General features: G+C 39.4%; 1 protein-coding gene across 5 annotated transcripts in view; it reads left to right on the forward strand.

Annotated features, from left to right (window-relative positions):
* The window catches only part of LOC127440788 (gastrula zinc finger protein XlCGF8.2DB-like), a 79,147-nt gene that overhangs the window by 39,859 nt on the left and 17,481 nt on the right, over nucleotides 1–21,807 (forward strand). The window contains exons 1-4 of one of the 5 annotated variants that reach the window (XM_051697693.1): nucleotides 6,845–6,942; nucleotides 9,810–9,965; nucleotides 18,028–21,174; nucleotides 21,398–21,548. In XM_051697693.1, the coding sequence (XP_051553653.1) occupies nucleotides 9,881–9,965; nucleotides 18,028–19,019 (1,077 nt within the window). In that variant the 5' untranslated portion in view covers nucleotides 6,845–6,942; nucleotides 9,810–9,880 and the 3' untranslated portion in view covers nucleotides 19,020–21,174; nucleotides 21,398–21,548. Of the gene's footprint in view, nucleotides 1–6,812; nucleotides 6,943–9,809; nucleotides 9,966–18,027; nucleotides 21,549–21,807 lie in introns of those variants that run through there. The other 4 variants (XM_051697694.1, XM_051697695.1, XM_051697692.1 and 1 more) reach the window with 4 other exon arrangements.

Below are 21,807 nucleotides of genomic sequence, written 5' to 3' on the forward strand. Positions count from 1 at the left end.
ACCGAAGGCCTAATGTAGAGAGCACATCAATAAGAAGACAAAGCCAAATTCGTGACATTTTAGGCATTTTTGGAAGCTTTTTTCAGGTCCAAAAAGAGGACATGTTTGGGAAAAAATAGACATATAGTCACCCTACCTATATGTAAATGACCATTAAATATTCCTTATGGCTTTCTGCCGATACAATTTAACCCAACTTGCATGGCCATGTGGCTGAGACAAAGAAAGAAGAATGGACAATTCTGCATATACACAAATGTAATTCTTAATTGGACACAGAACTGCAGCACATCTACTCCTTAAACATTCAGAGAATGACATATGCTTGATAATAGCTATCTGTGAAACATCAGTTCACACAAATAGAGCTGTTATGTAAATAAATGATTGTTCAACCATTCTTCATCATGTTTGGACTCATTACATTGTCAAGAGTATTTTGGAAATGGTTTCGAAAGTGAATAATGCATAGGTAAAACCTTTCAGACACTGATCAGTGAACTTTTGACTATGCAATTGAGTATATTTCATCTCCTCTGATTATGATCAGATCCCTCTTACCTCAAGGCCAGCACGTGCCACACCCTCTAGCACGTGGCTGTCGGAGACAATTTTGGGGAAGTGGCATTGGCGTAAGTCTAAAGACCCAGCTGACCAGAGCAAGTTTCAATCTCTTCTCATATTCAGATTCATGAAAACTGTTCTTAACTTTCTCTTCTCTATCCTCTCCCACCTCCTCTCACTACTTGCTGATGACTTTGCCATGTTTTTCCAGTGACAAAGTGCAGACCATCAGCAGCCAGTTTTCTACACCACACACCCACAACCACTCACTTTACACATCCCATCCTCTGTTTTCCTCTTTCTCTCCTTTCTCTAACACAAAGATATCCAAAGTGCTTCTTTCTAACGTCCTACCACCTCTTTCCTTGACCCTATTCCTAAAGTTAAATTCTAAATGTTTATTTAATGGAGCAATGTCTGTCATTGATCATCTGGGGTGTAACAGCTCACAAACAGTAGGAAACAGGTTTTTCCAGGCTCAGGTAGGACTTTTAAGCGGCCACTTCAATGCTTTACAACTTCACAAACTCATCAGCTTCACAGGCACTAGTAACTTAAACACATCAGCTTAACAAACATAACAGATTAAATGCAGCAGCTTCAGGAGCACCATTGCCTTCCTTGTGCTAGACTCTCTCACACTCTCTGCTGGTGGTGTGGCTGCTTATATGCCGCTCTCCCCATGCTCACTGGAATTAGATACAGGTGTTACACATAATCTAGCTCAGGTGCCCTTACCGCTTTCTCTCTCTCTGGATGGATGCTTGACCACGCCCCCGCTGCCACATGGGGTGAAAACACCTGTGTGAGTATGTGTTCTCATAGAGGGAGGGGGTGAGTTGGGAGCAAGTATTAGTATAAATTAGTATAAAGTTAGTATAAATTGTTCAAAATGTAAATCATCTAATATTGTCTACATTAGCCTCATTTTCAACACATCTTGGAACTTATCAAAGTTTGCTCTTTGGATTTTGGAATATTCATCAAATTACACTTACATTCAGTCATTTAGTTGATGCTTTTATCCAAAGGGACATACAAATGAGGAATATACAAGCAATTCATCATACAAAAGTCACCAGTATCTTCAGTATGGCACTGCCAATTTCTCAGTGGCTGGAGTAGTAAAGATGCTTGTGCAGAACAAAGGAGTGACCTGGAGGAGTGAATTGAAGCTGGTGCTGTTCCATTGGCTGTCCTGAAGGCCAGAGTCAAAGCCTTGAATTTGATGCGGGCAGCTACTGGCAGCCACTGGATTGAAATCAAGAGTGGAATGAAGTGAGCCTTCTTTGGTTGATTGAAGACCAGCCACGCTGCAGCATTCTGGACCATCTGCAGTGGCTTAATCGTACTAGCTGGCAGACCGGCCAGCAGGGCGTTACAGTAGTCCAGTCTTGAAATGACCAGAGCTTGGATCAGGAGTTGTGTAGCATATTCAGACAGGAAAGGTCTGATTTTCATGATGTTGTAAAGCGCGAACCTGCAAGACCGGACAGTTGATGTGATGTAGGCAGTGAAGATAAGCTGGTCATCCACCAACATCCTGGTTGGCATAAGCGTAGTTGAACTGAGATGAAAAGCGAGGTTGTGGTCAACAGACAGGTTGGCTGGGTCACGAGGAGTTCTGTCTTGGCAAGGTTGAGCTGAAGGTGATGTTACTTCATCCAGACCGACATCTCAGAGAGCTTGGGTGTCATTTTGTTTTAAAAAGTGGTGGGGACAGTTTGGGGGGGGGGGGGGGTTGATGACATCACGAATTGGTGATATGAGCAGATAATGTCAAATTATCTTTACTGTTTTAATAAATAGTAATTCTTGATTAACCAATTCAATAAATAAATATTTTGCATAATTAATTTGATAACACTGTCAGTAGATTTTGTCAGTCAGTGACTAAATACATGGATCTGTAGTTATTAGCCAGATAGACTGATTTGTCTTTTAGTAAAGTTTTCTCCTCTAGTACAAGGAGTTCCGGGTCCTAATCAGCCCTAATATAACTTTTTATTTAATAAACTAAGATTTATTATAGTTTATTGTTATTTACACAGACGTCAGTACTCATATTAATCATTATTTTAATATTATTTGCTAGAGCAAGCATATTCCTGATCTGTTTTGTAAATCAGCCTGACTGAAAACTTGAATCATCAGTTAAAAGCGGTCCTGCATCAACATGACTTCGTCATGAAGCGATGACTTGAAAAGTATAATAAAAAAAGTTGAGAAAAAATCTATTGGAGAGTGATGCTGGTTTCCCGAACACTACGCAGAACGTTAGTAGCACTTAAAGGAATATTCTGGGATCAGTACAAGTTCAACTCTATCGACAGCATCAAAGGACTTAAGTTGTAATTTATGACGAGCGATCTCTGTGCTGGTTTGGGAAACAGGTGTGCTCCATAGTAAACTAACGAGCAACATTAGTTAAGATGGTAAAAGCTTAAGTTGTAATGTCATTCGTAATTCGTTACTTCAATGTAACTTCTTCACAAGTTCAAGAATGTGTCTGATTAATTTATTTCAAAGTCATAGAAGGACTGGCTCGTTTTGAGTTTGATTGGAATGTTTACTGATTTAAAAGTGAATTGATGTGGGCTAATTTGAAAAAGTCATTTAAAAATGCTCTGCCTATGGTGGGGACACATTTGTTTGCATTTTTCTTTGTGATTTAACTGGAATGGGGCGTGAGCTGCTCAACAGCGGACTGAGTAAAGCATGCATCGTGGTGCACGAAAGAAAATCACTGCCCGCTGTCATTCACTGCACTGATAACAACCGCAACGAGACACTTACCTGACGAAAGCTATTTCAAAAAAGTAGTGGGGACAAAATTGGCAAAGGCAAAAAGTGAAAGGGACATGTCCCACTCATAAATGATGCCTATGTCCGAGAGGCAGGCAGAGATTTGAGCTAAGATGGTGGGGTCCTCAGGCTGAAACGGCAGTTAGAACTGTGCATCATCTGCGTAGCATTGGTAGGAGAAACCATGTGCCTTAATGATAGGTCCAAGTGATGTAGTGAAGATCGAGAAGAGGAGGGGTCCAAGCACTGATACCTGAGGAACACCAGTGATCAGCTGGTCTGACTTGGACACCTCTCCTCTACAGGTGACCTTGAAGGATCTGCCTGTGAGGTATGACTCAAACCATCAAAAAATGTGGCAAAGTTATCAGAAGTCAGAGAAGAAGTGGGAGGAGGTGGAGGAGAGAAGAAAAAGTTGAAAACCATTTACAGGAATCTGAAGTTTTACTGATCTTATTCTGGTAATAATTAACCTATCAGTAGAAACACTAGAGGAAAAAGAGGAGAGAAGAGATTGATACTTGCTCAGGTCAGCAGGGTGTTTTATTGCACCACTTCCTCTCTGCAGCCCTGAGCTCAGTGCGGTGGTCACAAAGTGTCTCTGACAGCCATGGGCACATGCTGGCCTGGAGGTAAGAGGACAGACACTATCAAGGCAAGAAGTCATTGTTGAGCAAAGAGCATTTGTAGCTTCATTTACATCAAGTGAAGAGAAGAGTTTAGTGGAGGGGAGAAATGCAGAGACCACAGAAGAGAAGCATGTTGGGGAGAGAAAGTGGAGGTTACGGTGGAAGGAAACCATAGGTGGGGTGAGAGGTAAGGAAGAAGGGAGAGTAACACAGAATTGGATGAAGTCCCCAAAGACCACCAGTGAAGTGCCATCCTCAGAGAATGAGGAGAGCAATACATCTAGCCCCATAACAAAGTTGCCTAGGGGATCTAGAGGACAATAGATGACCAATTAATATTAGAAGGATTGGTGGCAGTAATGGCATGATATTAGAAAGATGTGTTATTGCAGAGAGATGAGAGAGAAGTTAATTTCCATGAGTTGTAAATGAGCAAACCAGTTCCCCACCCAGTCAGACGAGGATTGTGGGAGAAAGTGAAGTCAGTTGGGAGAGCCGAGGGAGTTGCAGTGTTGTCTGTGCCGATCCATGTATCTCTCAGAGCCAAAACGTTGATTTTTGACTAACTGGCGAAGGCCAGGATGAAATCAGCTTTGTTGACAGCTGACTGGCAGTTCCATGGTCCAACTGAGAGAGAGAGAGAGAGAGAGAGAGAGAGAGAGAGGCTGTGGTGAGGCAGCACTAAGTGACCTTAGGTGTTCTGGAGTGCGTAGTGTACGGTGTGTGTAAGTATATTTTCGCCTACAGAAAACAATAGGTATATAATGAAAACACATATTACAAGCGTAGCAAGGAAATATAAGTAATGTGGCAGAACGACCAGCCCCTCCCTCTCGTCATCGTCGCCCCGCCTCTGAGGGCTGTCCTTAAGCCAGGCTCACGACGGGAGTGGGCAGGAGAGAGAGACGAGGCGCATAATTAATAAGCCTCGTTTGGGCAAAACGTAGAAAAACAGAGCATGCCTCTTCTCAGGGATCCAGCTTCTATCTCCTTGTGTGCACACTGGGGGGGGAGTGTTCCGGCCGAATTAGGTGCTTGCTGGACCCGGACCCCCGGAGCGAATTAGATGTGACGCCGGGGGATTGAAGCACGCGTTGCGGCCGACGGACACGGATGCCAGACCGCTTTCCCCTTACATATATCGTGGCCCTGGGAAGACAGGCCGCTGAGGAAGCCACCACCCCACAAGACGCCGCCATGGGCAACTGCCCATGCCTAAATCCCGCCCTGCTCGATGCCACACCCACTGTTTCTGTCTCTTGCTCACTCCGCCACAGTAGTATAGAAAAAATAGAAAATGGTAAAAAAAAAAACTTAGCGTAGTGAATGGCACCTTGTCAGAGTCCTTGCTTTGCAGGTTCCAGTCTGTCGACCCCACCATCTCAGCTCGTATCTCTGCCTGCCTCTCAGAGATCTCGGTCTGGATGAAGGTACACCACCTTAAGCTTAACCTTGCCAAGACAGAACTCCTTGTGATCCCATCTATTGACCACAACCTCACTATTCATCTTAGATCAGCTACACTAATGCCAACCTGGACAGCCCGGAACTTGGGAGTGATGGTTGATGACCAGCTTTACTTCACCACCCACACCTCATAAACCACTCGATTGCTTTAGAACATCAGGAACTACTGTAACGTTCTGTTGGCCTGCCTCACAACTAGTGCAATTAAGTTGCTGCAGATGGTCTAGAACACAGCAGGGCATCTGGTCTTCAATCAAACAAAAAGGGCTCACATCACCCCCCTCTTTATTGCACTCCACTGGCTACCTGTAGCTGCCTGCATCAAATTAAAGGCTTTGACCCTGGCCTTCAGGACAGCCAATGGTACAGCACCTTCTTACTTCAGTTCACTCTAGGTCTATGTCCCCACTCACTCTCTGTGGATAATGAACAAGCGGCACCTGGTGGTCCGATCGCAATGAGGCACAGTTTTGTCTGAAATGATCTCAACATTCAGAAAAAAGCTGAAAATGCATCTCTTCCACAAGCACTTAACCAGACAACACTAATGGCACTTACTATTTAATTGTATTATTTTTATATTTCTTTCCTTGTCTCTGTTTCTTCTGCGCTAGCTTCTGCACTATTCTAGTTACTCTGGGAACTTAAAAGGGTCTGCTAAATGACTAAATGTAAATGCAAATGAAACTGTCCTGTGCAGGTGCTCATGTACTTCGAAGTACATCTTGCTGCTTCTTTAAAAGGCAGTGGTCCATTCTGTGTGTTATAATGCCACTCTTGTCATTGCATGGACTGGTGAAAAGGTTATAAAGCAATACACATATAAAGGTAATTGGTAACGGACTGCTGTGCATTGAACAAGCATTGAACAAGCACTACACGGATGCCTTTAACTGTTGCACACTGTCACCGTGTCAACAACCACGTCTCCCGCTGAAAGCATTTAAATGCGCTCCTCCCGTGAACATGGATAGGGGAAAATGGGCCCCGTGGCCATGAGCTGGGCCCCATGGGAGTTATAGGCCTCTGGGCTTCAGCCCGAATAAGCCCGTGCGTTAATGCGCCCCTGGTGATAGTATGATATTTGCAATACAACAACGATTCACAAACACCCACAAAGGGCAAAAGGTATTTGTGTGACACCAAAGGAAAGAAAATAAAACAAAATATATCTTGTGTAAAATTTTTAGATCTTACTAAATAATCGTATTACTTATTTTTACAGTGGGTGAATTTTTTATGTCTTTCATCAAATTCTACATTCTGATATATATCTCTTAATATTCTCCTTTTTTTTTCTTATTAATTAAGTGATCTTAGCCACAGCGTTCCAGCGTGTGAAAGGACTTTTCTTTTACTTCTCCAAATCGCTGTGTGCGGGTTTGACGTCATCAGGGCTGCGACGTGGCTCTCTTCCGTCTTCTGTTGTTGTTCGGCTGAAGAAAGGTTTGTGTTTTTGAGCGCTTCAGAATTTAAGGTATATAAAACAATACAAACATTCCAAGTTGAATTTTAGTTTTAACAGATGTGCTCCAACAATATGGTAATATTATTAAGATAATTTCGAGTTTTTAACATAAAATGAGTGTTCCCAATATTGTAGTGCTTTATGTGAAGTGCTTATAATTACTAGCTTGTAAATTGCGCAGCATTTATCTGTTATTTGTATCATTCTACAGAAATGTCCACATTTCTGTCCCCAGCCTTTTCAAAAAGCATACACTTTAAATACACTGTTTAGTCACTGTTCTTTGAACAGTTATATCTATTTGAATCATGAATTAGTCAATGTTTCTATTTTAATCATCTATATAAAATTCGAAGTACAATAAAAGTGCTTGTCCCCAAGGTTGTGAAAACGCATCTCCCATTTTAAATGTAATATTGTATACCTGTATGTATATCACATTTATGACATGGAGAACATAACTAAATGAAATGCTAAATAAATATAATAAATAATATGATGGAAATAGGTGCCCCGAAGTGTCATGTCACCGATGTTACTGCTAAAAATCAAAACCTTGTTCTGAAAAAATGTCCAGACTCTTATGTCAACTCTATCTTACAATCAAGAAAGACACATTCAAATTCTACTGCCATTTTACATTTATCATACGTTTTGCCTCATAAATTCATTTGAGGGTTTTAGTTGATATCTCTGGTATAACCTATATTATTATAAGGGAATTGTCAAATATATTAATATATATATTATATATTTATATATGTATACACACACAGCTCTGGAAAAAATTAAGAGACCACTGCAAAATTATCAGCTTCTCTGGATTTACTGTTTATTGGTATGTGTTTGAGTAAAATGAACATTGTTGTTTTATTCTATAAAGTACTGACAACATTTCTCCCAAATTCCAAATACAAATATTGTAATTTACAGCATTTATTTGCAGAAAATGACAACTGGTCAAATAACAAAAAAGATGCAGTGTTTTCAGACCTCAAATAATGCAAAGAAAACAAGTTCATATTCATTTTTAAACAACACAATACTAATGGAAGACTTCAGAAATCAATATTTGGTGGAACAACCCTGATTTTCAATCACAGCTTTCATGCGTCTTGGCATGATCTCTACCGGTTTTTCACATTGATGTTGGGTGACGTTATGCCACTCCTGGTGCAAAACTTCAAGCAGTTTGGCTTTGTTTGATGGCTTGTGGCCATCCATCTAACTCTTGATCACATTCCAGAGGTTTTCAGTGGGGTTCAGGTCTGGAGATTGGGCTGGTCATGACAGGGTCTTGATCCGGTGGTCCTTCATCAACAACTTGATTGACCTGGCTGTGTGGCATGGAGCATTGTCCTGCTGGAAAAAACAATCCTCAGAGTTGGGGAACATTGTCAGAGCAGAAGAAAGTTTTCTTCCAGGATAACCTTGTACATGGCTTGATTCATGCGTCCTTCTCAAAGACGAATCTGCCCGATTCCAGCCTTGCTGAAGCACCCCCAGATCACCACTGATCCCCCACCTGGTCATCTAATGGTTAGACGGAGACCTGGAGATGCCTTCAAGCCACAGTGTCTCACACCCACTGTGAAATCGGTGATGATTTGGGGGTGCTTCAGCAAGGCTGGAATCGGGCATCAAACAAATCTGAGCTGCTTGAATTTTTGCGCCAGGAGTGGCAAGAAGTCACCCAACAGCAATGTGAAAGACTGGTAGAGATCATGATCTTTTTTATAAATGGCATATTTCGTGAAAATCTTATAAAAGTTACTATTTCTCAGTGATGACCAGTAACAGCAGTGAAAGGCTTTAGTAAAAAGCTATTCATTATGTTGTTATACATAAAATAGTGCTCATTAATTCACATTTCATGATTATGACTTTTCCTTATGGTTTTTAGTGAGTTATATGGCTAAACATGATATAGAAGCTCTTCTGGCCAAGCTCTAGAAATGTTGTTATCGGTATGGTGACAAACAGATTATTTGCTTAATTCCAGAGCCCCTGGTACTGATCAGAGATCAGTTTAGAATGAGCAGGGGTTCTGGGAGTTTTTTTTTTTTTTTTTTTTTTCCTTTTTCACCCAATTTGGAATGCCCAATTCCCAGTGCGCTTTTAAGTCCTCGTGGTCACATAGTGATTCGCCTCAGACGGAGGATGAATCCCAGTTGCCTCCGCGTCTGAGACCGTCAACCCACACATCTTATCACGTGGCTTGTTGAGCGCGTTGCCACGGAGACATAGCGCGTTTGGAGGCTTCACGCCAGCCACCGCAGCATCTGCGCTCAACTCACCACGCGCCCACCGAGAACGAACCACATTATAGCGACCACGAGGAGGTTACCCCATGTGACTCTACCCTCCCTAGCAACCGGGCCAATTTGGTTGCTTAGGAGACCTGGCTGGAGTCACTCAGCACGCAAATCAATGTTTTATTTTTTTTTTTATAAAATCTGTTAAGCTGCCATTTATGTGGCTTCATCAAGCAAATGGGTGTAAGGGGGTTCAGTGGAAAGGAGGAGGCGAGAACCGGCTTGACAACTTAATTTAATAAACAACTTAAACACACAACCAAAACCACACAGTACAGCTGCCTGCAATTCTCTCTCTCTCGAACTGTTGTCCCCGGCTGCCTTTATCCCTCGCGCGCCCCATCAGCCTGGCCCCGCCCTCCTCGGCTCTACATGGGCTAACCAATATTATAGGCTATGATTAAAAATACAATACATTTTAACACATTTTGGTACTCAAAAAGCAGATACTTCTGTAGAATGATCCATTTTTCTGTGATACTTTACACGTTACCAAAATTAATTTGCATTTTCATTCTTTTCACTCTTTTTATTATTCATAACATGTTCAACGTGATGAAGAAAAGTTCCCACTTATGGAAGAAAAATTTCAGATGAAACGACTGAGACCTGCGTGACAGACTGCTGTAGAGATGGAGTTTATTAAAGAAGAGAGTGAAGACATCAGTATTACACAACCATGCAGAATAAAAAGTGAAGATACTGATGGACAAAGAGGTGGGTGTCCATTCTTGATTCTTTATTCATCACTGGTACACTGGTATACATAGCCAAATATAACATTTAGTTGATGTCTTAATATTCAAATGGTCATTATACCATGGGGCCACTGATTATTACAGATCAGGACAGACCTTGTCTTGCTTAGGCTAATGTTAAAGTAAGGCTAAACTCATTTTATCAAGCCAGCTACTAGGTTACAATAATAGTATGCAAGTTTTTTTCTGGATAGCAAGCCAGTTGCTAATATATAGCTAGGCGCGAGCTACGAATTCAATAACCGCAAGTTAACTCGCACTGTATGGAAATGTAGGTTTGCATGGCATTCTAACTTCAAAATTAATATTGAAATCATCATTTTGCCACATTGCCATTATTAATTACAGGATTTACAGTGCTATAAAAAAGTATTTGCCCCATCCTGATTTCATATTATCTCTAATACTAAATTGTTTCAAAAATTCAAACAAAATCTAACATAAAACAAAAGCAATCTGAGTAAACACAAAATAAAAATTTTAAATGATAATGTTATTTGTTGAAGCAAAAAAGTTATCCAATACCAACTGGGCCTGTGTGAAAAAGTATTTGCCTTAGTTACTAATTCCCCAAATCTATGAAACTGCACTCATAATGGGGTTTAGCTGGACAAGACACACACACAGGCCTGATTACTGCTAGCCCTGTTAAATCATATCAACACCTAAATAGAACTTTTTCAGCAGCATGAAGTTGGCTAAAAGGTCTCACCCAGTAGCACACTATGCCAAGGTTGAAAGAAATTCCAGAAATGGTGAGAAAAAAGTGATTGAAATATATCAGTCTGGGAAGGGTTAAAAAGCTGTTTCAAAGGCTCTGGGACTTCAAAGAACAACAGTGAGAGCCATTATCTCCAAATAGAGAAAACTTGGCCCAGGAAGTCAAAAAAAAAGACAATGACAACATCCAAGGAACTGCAGGCCTCTCTTGCATCAATAAAGGTCACTGTTCATCACTCCACTATCAGAAAGACACTGGCCAAAAATGGCATCCATGGAAGAGTGGTGAGGTGAAAACCACTGCTAACCCAGAAGAACATTAAGCCTCATCTGAATTGTGCCAAAACACACCTTGATGATCCTCAAACCTTTTGAGAGAATGTTCTGTGGACTGATGAGTCAAAAGTGGAACTGTTTTGAAGTCAGGGGTCCCGTTACATCTGGTGTAAATCACAAAATTCCACAAAAAGAACATCATACCTACGGTCAGGCATGGTGGTGGTAGTGTGATGGTGTGGGGATGCTTTGCTGCTTCAGGGTCAGGGCAGCTTGCAATAATTGAGGGAAACATGAATTTTGCTCTCTACCAGAAAATCCTAAAGGAGAACGTCCGGCCATCAGTCCATGAGTTGAAGCTCAAGCGCAACTAAAGCACAGGAGTAAGTCCACCTCTGTATAGCTCAGAAGAAGCTAAATTAAAGTTTTGGAGTGGCCTAGTCAAAGTCCTGACTTGAACCCGATTGAGATGCTGTGGCAGGACCTTAAATGGGCAGTTCATGCCCTCTAATGTGGCTGAATTAAAGCAGTTCTTCAAAGAAGAGTGGGCCAAAATTCCACCACAGCATTGTGAAAGACTGATCTCTAGTTATCAGAAGCATTTGGTTGCAGTTGTTGCTGCTAAAGGTGGCACAACCATCTATTAAGTTTATGGGGGCAGTTAGTTTTTCACATGGGTGATATAGGTGTTGGATTTTTTGCTTCAATAAAAAAAAAAAAAAAAAAAAAATATATATATATATATATATATATATATATATATATATATATATATATATTTGAAAGCTGTATTTTGTGTTTACTCAGGTTGCCTTTGTTTTATGTCAAGTCTCATTTGAAGATCTAAAACAATTTAGTATGAAAAACACACAAAAATAGAAGCAATCAGTTAGGGGGCAAATACTTTTTCACAGCACTGTAGTATCTGATTCCAACTGTATTTTAGTTGTTCCTACATTTAACGAACTACTCTTCGGGCAAGCTACACATTATCTGCAAATGACTTTCTTTGTCGTCACTTGGCTAATTGTCTCTTATAGTGTTATCTCAGTTTTCAAAAACAGTTTGAAAAAGAAAAAAGAACTGTTACAACTTAACTTTATCTTGCTGAATTACACAGAATTATTGTCCCGCAAATGCATAAACATGTTTGAGGTGTTCCAGTGTTTCGCTGCTACCTTTCTGCCTCTTGTTTTACACAAAGGGAAACCATCACCAAACAACAATACCTCTGCATTTTTATGGAACCCAGAATACTTCCACACTTATGACTTAACCCTACTAGAAGGCGGATAATGGGTCACCTGTGTTCTTCCTTCAGCCATGCTTCTCATCCACACTGTTTGTTTACATCAGATTGCGCATTCGTCATTTGTGCCAAGTAAACGCAGTGTTGTAAATCTCAAATTGTTGATGGAATAAAAACTACTGTGTGACCAGAAAAATCTAAACAATTTGGCTAAAAGATTATCTATGGTATTTTTAAGTGCCCACGATAACAATATCGCACATATTAATTACGTGATATACCATATAACCGAATACCATCACATGCCTAGCTAGTATCCAACTGCAGACCTGCAGAGCCATTTCAGGACAGAAGCACATAGTCGGCAGTCTCCGGGCATAAGTGAGAGCGGAGCTCTGATGTACTATTTCACGTAAATATTTTATTAAACTGCAAACTATAACACATTTTACTGGGATATTGTATAATTTGTTTATAATCATCAGCCCCTTTATTTATATCTTTTAATAAAATGATTATAGTGTTTTATCCACCATGTTTAAAAGCAGTCTCTGGCTGGGTTGTACCCACAAAAACAGCCTCAATTGAAGAGGTGAGACCCATGATATGATTTTTTTAAATATATATTTTTTGAGGATTAGAAATTATGGTGAAATTTAAGATATTTTAATAAACAAAAGAATATGAAGTAATAACAACAATTGCCAAGCAGTTTTCCAAATAGTTTCTTCATAGACTTATAGTTTGATTGGCAGAAAAGACATAAAAGAGAGATGGCCAACAGCTCAATCCACATGTAAATAGGCTAAATGAGTAAATCAGTATATGAGTAGAATATTGTGCTACAAATATAAATTGGTACTTAAAGGGATCTGTTTCTCACCCACACCTTTCATATTGCTTCAGAAAATATGGATTTTACCACTGAAGTCATATGGATTCTTTTTATTCTGCCTTTATGTGATTTTTGGAGCTTCAGATTTTTTGTACCCTTTCACTTGCATTGTATGGATCTACAGAGCTGAAATATTCTTCTAAAAATCTTAATTTGTGTTCTGCAGAAGAAAGTCATACACATCTGGGATGGCATGAGAGTGAGTAAATAATAAGAGAGTTTTCATTTTTGGGTGAATTATTCCTTTAAAAACAACTTGAGATGAACATACAGTTGAAGTCAGAAGTTTAAATACACTTTAGCCAAATACATTTAAACTCAGTTTTTCACAATTCCTGACATTTAATTGTAGAAAACATTCCCTGTCTTAGGTCAGTTATGATCACTATTTTAAGAATGTGAAATGTCAGACAAATAGTAGAGAGAATGATTTATTTCAGCTTTTACTTCTTTTATCACATTCCCAGTGGGTCAGAAGTTTACATACACTTTGTTAGTATTTGATAGCATTGCCTTTAAATTGTTTAATTTGGGTCAAACATTTTGGGGAGCTTTCCACAAGCTTCTCACAATAAGTAGCTGGAATTTTGGCCCATTCCTCCAGACAGAACTGGTGTAACCGAGTCAGGTTTGTAGGCCTCCTTGCTCGCACATGCTTTTTCAGTTCTGCCCACAAATTTTCTATCAGATTGAGGTCAGGGCTTTGTGATGGCCACTCCAATACCTTGACTTTGTTGTCTTTAAGCCATTTTGCCACAACTTTGGAGGTATGCTTGGGGTCATTGTCCATTTGGAAGACCCATATGCAACTAAGCTTTAACTTCCTTGCTGATGTCTTGAGATGTTGCTTCAATATATCCACACAATTTTCCTTCCTCATGATGCCATCTGTTTTGTGAAGTGCACCAGTCCCTGCTGCAGCAGAACACCCCCACAACATGATGCTGCCACCCCCATGCTTCACGGTTGGGATGGTGTTCTTCGGCTTGCAAGCCTCACCCTTTCCTCCAAACATAACGATGGTCATTATGGCCAAAGAGTTCAAATTTTTGTTTCATCAGACCAGATGTTTCCAAATTTCTCCAAAAAGTAAGATCTTTGTCCCCATGTGCACTTTCAAACTGTAGTCTGGCTTTTTTATGGCAGTTTTGGAGCATTGGCTTCTTCCATGCCGAGCAACCTTTCAGGTTATATCAGTATAGGACTCGTTTTACTGTGGATATAGATACTTGTCTACCTGTTTCCTCCAGCATCTTCACAAGGTCCTTTGCTGTTGTTCTGGGATTGATTTGCACTTTTCGCACCAAACTACGTTTGTACAGATGAACTTGGCACCTTCAGATGTACCTTCAGGCATTTGGAAATTGCTCCCAAGGATGACCCAGACTTGTGGGGGTCCACACTTTTTTTTTCTGAGGTCTTTGCTGATTTCTTTTGACTTTCCCATGATGTCAAGCAAAGAGGCACTGAGTTTGAAGGTAGGCCTTAAAATACATCCACAGATACACCTCCATTTCAGTACACCACCTATCAGAAGCTAATTGTCTAATTGTCTAAAGGAATGACATCATTTTCTGAAATTTTCCAAGCTGCTTAAAGGCACAGTTAACTTAGTGTATGTAAACTTCTGACCCACTGGAATTGTGATGTAGTCAATTAAAAGTGAAACAATCTGTCTGTAAACAATTGTTGGAAAAATTACTCTTGTCATGCACCAAGTAGATGTCCTAAAAGACTTGCTAAAACTATAGTTTGCAAATATTAAATCTGTGGAGTGGTTAAAAAATGAGTTTTAATGACTTCAACCTAAGTGTATGTAAACTTCTGACTTAAACTGCACATTCATAGGGAACTATTTTAAACAGACTCTGTGCTAAAATGCTTGCATTGCTGTGACTGGAGTAATGAATGGTCCTCGTAGAGCAGGCATGGGCAAACTATCACCCACGGTTCGAATACGGCCCTTCAGATGGTTTAATTTTCAATAATTTCATATTTAAATAATCTCAGTTATCCTGAAAAGTATTCATTTTACAATTTCTTTTTAAATATTTCAAACATCTTGCATTGGGACCTAACGCACATCAACGTTTTAACATGCTCCAGGTGAACCCACGAATGGCTTTCTTATGGTTGTCAATGAACAAACTGGGATAGGAGAATGTATTATGACATAAACAAATTACATACTTCACCTTTAAAACCTTTATGACAATTCTGTCATAATTTACTCACACTTATGTTGTTAAAGCCTGTATGACTGACTGACTTATGCGGAGCACAAAAGAAAATAAAGTATGAACTATGTATAATATTGTATTGGTCGTCTTCTCAATACAATGGCATCAGATAGGGACTCACTTAAAAGCTTAAAAAGTTAAAAATTAACAAAAATTAAGCAAAGGATGAGAAGTCCTTTAAAATTGTTCATGTAGGTTTATATTTTACTGTATTATGCTATGAATCTGATTTTTTTGTTTTGTTTTATGAAATTCCCTTGTTTATCCACCTCTCATGAGGTGTGCACCATTTCTGAAAGAACATTGTCAACCAGCCAGCCATATTTCAATGTTTCAAAAGAGGGATCAAAGGACTCTTTATTTTCACTTTATGTTAAGAATAATAATTTTCCACAAAGACAAGGAAATTGTTGAAATATCCCCAGCTACTTTTCAAACACTTGTCCAGTGGAGGAGTCCAATCCTCCAACACGGAATTTGTCACTTGCGGTCTCTCGCTTTTCATTAGTAACAGAATCTGTGATCCAGTATATCTTTCCCTATTGTTTCCAAGTCTTCACTCAATGATTATTATATATGATGCATTAATGAAACTGGACATTAGATATGAATGCACTTGAAATTAAAATGATCTGAACAGAAAGGCTTTACTCTGTGTTCTGTTTCAGAAGGCAGCTAAAGAGCCAAGTGAGTGTGTGCATCTTTTTGTTGTTCTCCAGTATTCATTAAAGCAGTATAAGTTGATTCAGGACTTTATTTGTTCCAGAGAAAAGTACTAACTGCTCTTGGTTCTTTAGCTGTAATAACCCATATGAAACCGAACACAAACCAGGGGTGATTTTAGGATTGCATCTAAGGGAGACATTTGAAGATGTGCACATTTGATGTATTCCACTCCATTACCTAGATAGTGTTTTGTTTTTTAAACTGTGTTTACATCATTCAAGGTAGCCAGCTAATATTAACTCAGAATATTGACTCAGTTTTACCACTATATACAGTATACTTGATTTTTTTCAGTAAAGTTTGCTGGTGTGCGGATTCCACTTAAATGTTTTTATCATACATATTGAATCAATGCACCCAAAAACTACTTTTCAGGTTCCCGACACCCTTGTTGAGTTTTTATTTAGTGTCGGGATCATGTCACCTGTCATTGTTTTGTTTTGGTCTTGTGTGTGTATTTCTTCCATTGTGCTCTGTCTCGTGTATTGACCCAGCCCCCCTCATTTGCTTCGTTACTCTTCTGGTTATTAGTTGATCTGCCTCACCTGTTCCTCTTATTAACCTCCTTATTTCCTTTCCTTTATATTCCCTTTATTAATCTTGTTTTGTGCTGTTTTGTTCCCTCATATCTCCAGTATTCAGTCTAGTCTGTCGCTCTGTATCTGAAGTTTTTTCTTATTTCTTTTTGCTGTAGTTCTTGTTAGTTTGTTTTCTTTGTTGTTTTGACCCACTGTGGGCCTGTTTTGTTTATCTCAGCCTAAGCTGTTCTTGGCAGTTTGAGTTTTGGCCCAGTTTTGTGTTTTTATAGAAGTCTTCTTTTTTGTAATAAAGATTCTTTGGATGCATGCGGTCTGCAATAGGGTTCTATTCGCACACCTGATGGAACGAAACAGCCGATTCTGAATCCAGCAGACAGTTGCTCCTTTGGGACTGTTTCTTCGTCCAGCACAGGTCCGGCAGGGGTCACCCCCAAAAACATGCCCCTGGCCTCCAGACTACATTACTGTCGACAGGGGTATCGCCCCTTTGGGGTGTACACCCAGTCTCTCCTCGATGCAGTCCAGGGGCTTGGTTTTGGTGAGGCTGGCCTCATACAACTCTTCCTTGCTGAACTTGATGAGACTTTCGATTGGGACATGCTGGGTGACCAGAAATATAGGACCTTCTGGGAGGTGGTTGACCATGTGTGTCTGCTAAAAGAGATACCTGCTTGGGGAATTGGACCCCATCTCTGACAGCCCCACTTCCAAGTCCTTGTCGTTCGAGTTCATTGGTTCAGTGCAGGTGAGGCGCCGCCAGAGAAAGGGAGGTTCCAAAGTGTCCCGGTCGATGTCCAGTCCTGCTGCAGTCCCCTTGGAGTGTTAACCTCCCGATTTCCTTTCCTTTATATTCCTTTTGTTAATCTTGTTTTGTGCGGTTTCATTCCCTCATGTCTACAGTATCCTGTCTAGTCTGTCGGTCTGTGTCTGAATTTTGCTGAAGTTCTTGTTAGTTTGTTTTCTTTCCTGTTTTGCCCCACTGTGGGCCTGTTTTGTTTATCTCAGCATTAGCTGTTCTGGGCTGCATTTCCCAAAGGCATCGTAAGCCTAAGTAGATCGTAGAGACCACTGAAACAAAGGGGAGGACAATTTGCATTGATTATGAAATTTTATTCAAAATGTCAGTATTTTAATGCAAGTATATGGGAAGTGAATTTGGATCATTTCTGTAAAAATCCGTTTAAACCCATCCAAAAATATGGTCAATGAAAATCTATGGGGCTAATCCTATGGCACTTCTTGTAAAGCTTGTCTGAGCGAGCAACAGTTACCCGGAAGGAGCTTAGTGAAGGGGAAATTAAGATTCACTTGTATTTTTTGTTTCATTTTAATTGCTCTTGAATTGATTTTTTGACATTTCCATATTTTTATTTTAGACCCGATGGAGCTGAAGGAGGAAAGTCAAGATCTGAATGAAGGGGAGGAGAAACAAGAGTATCAGGAACTTGATGATGTCATTACTGGAAAACAATCTTTTAGTTGCTCACAGACTGAAGAAACAAAATCCAATAAATCTTTCACTTGTCCTCAGTGTGGGAAGAGTTTCAAAGAAAACAAAACCTTTAAGAGTCACATGAGAATTCACACTGGGGAGAAACCTTTCTCATGCCTTCAGTGTGGAAAGAGTTTCAGACAAAGCAGAGGCCTTATAGATCACAGAGTAATTCACTCTGAAGAGAGGCCTTTCATATGTCATCAGTGTGGAAAGCGTTTCAAACGTAAAAATCATCTGGATATTCACATGCTAACTCACTGTGAAGAGAAACCTTTCACATGCCCTCAGTGTGGAAAGAGTTTCAGACGTAAAGGAGATCTTGAACAACACACGAAAATTCACTCTGGAGTGAAGCCTTTCGTATGCTATCAGTGTGGAAAGAGTTTCAGACATAAAAACACCCTTGATTATCACACAGCATCTCATATTAGAAATAAGTCTTTCACATGCCATCTTTGTGGAAAGAGTTTTAAATGTAAAGATAGTCAGGATTGTCACATGAGAACTCACACTGGAGAGAATCCTTACACATGCTGTCAGTGTGATATAAGTTTCAAATGCGAAGCATACCTCCGTAGACACATGAAAATTCACACGAAAATGAAGTCTTTCATATGCCCTCAGTGTGGAAGGACTTTCCAAAACAAAAAGAGCCTTGCTAACCACATGGGAATTCACACTGGAGAGAAGCCCTTCACATGCCATCACTGTGGAAAGAGTTTCAAATTCAAAGGAAGCCTTAAGAACCACATAGGAATTCACACTGGAGAGAAGCATTTTCACATGCCATCAGAATTGGAAATGGAATCAGAAAGAGGTTTATTGCCAAGTTTGCTCATAGACTCAAAGAATTTGTCTTTAATGACAAAATAGACTAAATAGTCATAAACAGAATAATAATGTGAGTAATGTAACATTTTAAAGAAATACAATAACACAGAACAGGGTCACACAAGTGCAGATATGCTATATAAACACCAAGGCTCAACAATAAGGATGGCCTGCTGGCTTGGGGCAAGTGCAAGAGAGTTTTGGGCCAGTTAATGGAACTGTCACTCGCCCTGTCCTGCCACTGCTAGATTGTCACTAAATTTTGGATGTTTTTTATGCCTTACAAATATAAACTTTTGGTTGTCTGTGATGCTTTGAAAGTTGTTTGCAAATTATAATTTAAATATGTCACAGAGATGTGGTTTTTTGAAACTGAGAGATTGGCTTGTGATAGTTACGCGAGACTTAGCCTCAATGGGTTGAAAATTATAAAGTAAATTACGGTATGTTATCATTTTCCAGCAAAGGTTTATACATTTTAAATCTTGATGTTATATAAAAACTGCATACGCTTTCCAACTGCACAAGTATGATCTTTTTTATCACGTTTTTATCGCAAATTTTAAAACTTTATGAATTGTTTTAAATTGTTTCATTTTTTGGTATGCCTATACATGAATGACCATTAAAATTCCCTTGAACTTTCGGAGAATACGATCAGATTGGCCATTGGGAGAGTCAGGACATCTCAAGGTAGGAAAGCTCGATTACACTTTCTACAGCGCCATCTAGTGTTCTGCGCATGCGTCAAGCACTAGAAAGTGTAATTGAGCTTGAAATCATGATCGTGCTTAAGAGACTGCAGTGGCACATTGTACATTGAAAAAGGAGTTATATTTTGGTTTGTTCTCACCCAAAACTGATTAGATCACTTCTGAAGACATTGATTTAACCACTGGAGTCTTATGAATAACTTGTATGAAGCATTTATATGATGTTTTGACCTTCAGAGTTCAGGTCACCATTCACTTGCATTGTGAGGACCAACAGAGCTGAGATATTCTAAAAATCTGAATTTGTGTTCTGCAGAAGAAAGAAGGTCATACACATCTGGGATGGCATGAGGGTGAGTATGATGAGAGTATTTTCATTTTTGGGTGAACTATCCCTTTAATGAAGTTTATCTTGTCTATAAATGTATGGGGAAAAAATATTTCTTGTGTTGCCAATCAAAAAGTTTTTTGTTTACTAAATAATTACAAATTCTAGGTAATGCTATTAACCTATTTTCCATAGAGCTGCATAAAGGTAAGCATCCGAGAGTTAATGTAACAATTTGTAATGCATTGTCAGTTACATAAGTCAGTGTGTCATAGTGCACGATGGATCTGTTCTATTTATGTGCAACGTAGCTTATGCAACCCATATATGAAAAAAGAAATAATAATACTCGGAATAACAGATATATAAATGAACTATAGTGAAACCTGTCTTCAGTAGGCTGCAAGAATCCTAAAATTCCCTGTAGCATTTTGTCTCACATTTTGTAACCCAACTTGTGTGGCCATGTGGTTGAGAATAAAAAACAAAACAAACAAACAAACAAAAAAAAAAAAACTGGAGAAATAGTACTTGTACTTCACATCAGGGGTGGACGCACAGGGGCCAGCGATTAGTCTGTGGTGGCACAGAAATTTTTGGGGAGTATTTTCGTAAAAACTAAATTGAGCCCAAGACAAATGACCAAAAAGGCAATTGCTAGCTCCACCACTGCTTCACATACACAAATTGTATTCATATGCTTGATAACAGCGTTCTGTGACACATCATTTCACACTAATTGTTTGAACTCTGTACATTCATGACATTATTTTGGAAGTGGTTTGAAAAGTAAAAAATGCATAGGTAAAATCTACAAGACACTGTTCAAACTGTGACTTTTAAACTATGCAAATGAGATTCACAAAGGGAAAGAAGGGTGAGCCACACGTGTTCCATTTTAGATGTCAACAACAAATCAGAACTTTGGAACAGAAACAAATTATACATTTAACAGGGGGAGGCATTCGGAACTCCATCCTTTGGTGAATATTACATTTAGTTTTTTATTTATTTTATTATAATAATTTTGTGATTTTTAGAACACGCGTGTCTTTTATTTATCCAAGACTTTTATTTTGCGTCTCCGCGGTGCGCGATTGTGACGTCATAAAGGAATGCGCCTTGGATTCTCTGGTTACTGTTCGGCTGGAATAAGGTATGCAGTGGTTCAAAGTTTTTACGAACGTGCTCCAAAACATACAAATGTAACATAGAAACAACATTTATGAGATAATTTTGCCTCAGCACTATGAAATGACAGTAGATTGTCTCTGAATGTTACAATATGATTTTGGCGTATGAGTGTTATTTTTCTGTGATTAAAGTACATCCACTTTGTATTTCTTTTCTGGTCATTGTTCATCATAAACGTGACAAAGTTTTTAGATGAGGAGGAAAATCTCCAGGTGAAACGACTGAGATCTGTGAGACAAACTGCTGTAAAGATGGAGTTTATTAAAGAAGAGAGTGAAGACATCAGTATTACACAACCATACACAATAAAAAGTGAAGATACGGAGGAAAAAATAGGTTGGTATCAGTTCTTGAACTATATAGTGGTGAGAATTTTAATTCAACCCTGTGAATCTTTTGAATGCATGCAAAAGAAATGTTTATATAGAGAACCTGTATGTTACATTTATACACCAGTAATAATTAAATCATTAAAAAATACTCACTTTGTGGGGCCTGGGTAGCTCAGTGAGTAAAGAAGCTGACTGCCACCCCTGGAGTCGCGAGTTCGAATCCAGGGCGTGCTGAGTCCAGCCAGGTCACCTAAGCAAACAAA

Source organism: Myxocyprinus asiaticus, chromosome 5 (assembly GCF_019703515.2).
Source record: "Myxocyprinus asiaticus isolate MX2 ecotype Aquarium Trade chromosome 5, UBuf_Myxa_2, whole genome shotgun sequence".
Lineage (NCBI taxonomy): Eukaryota > Metazoa > Chordata > Actinopteri > Cypriniformes > Catostomidae > Myxocyprinus > Myxocyprinus asiaticus.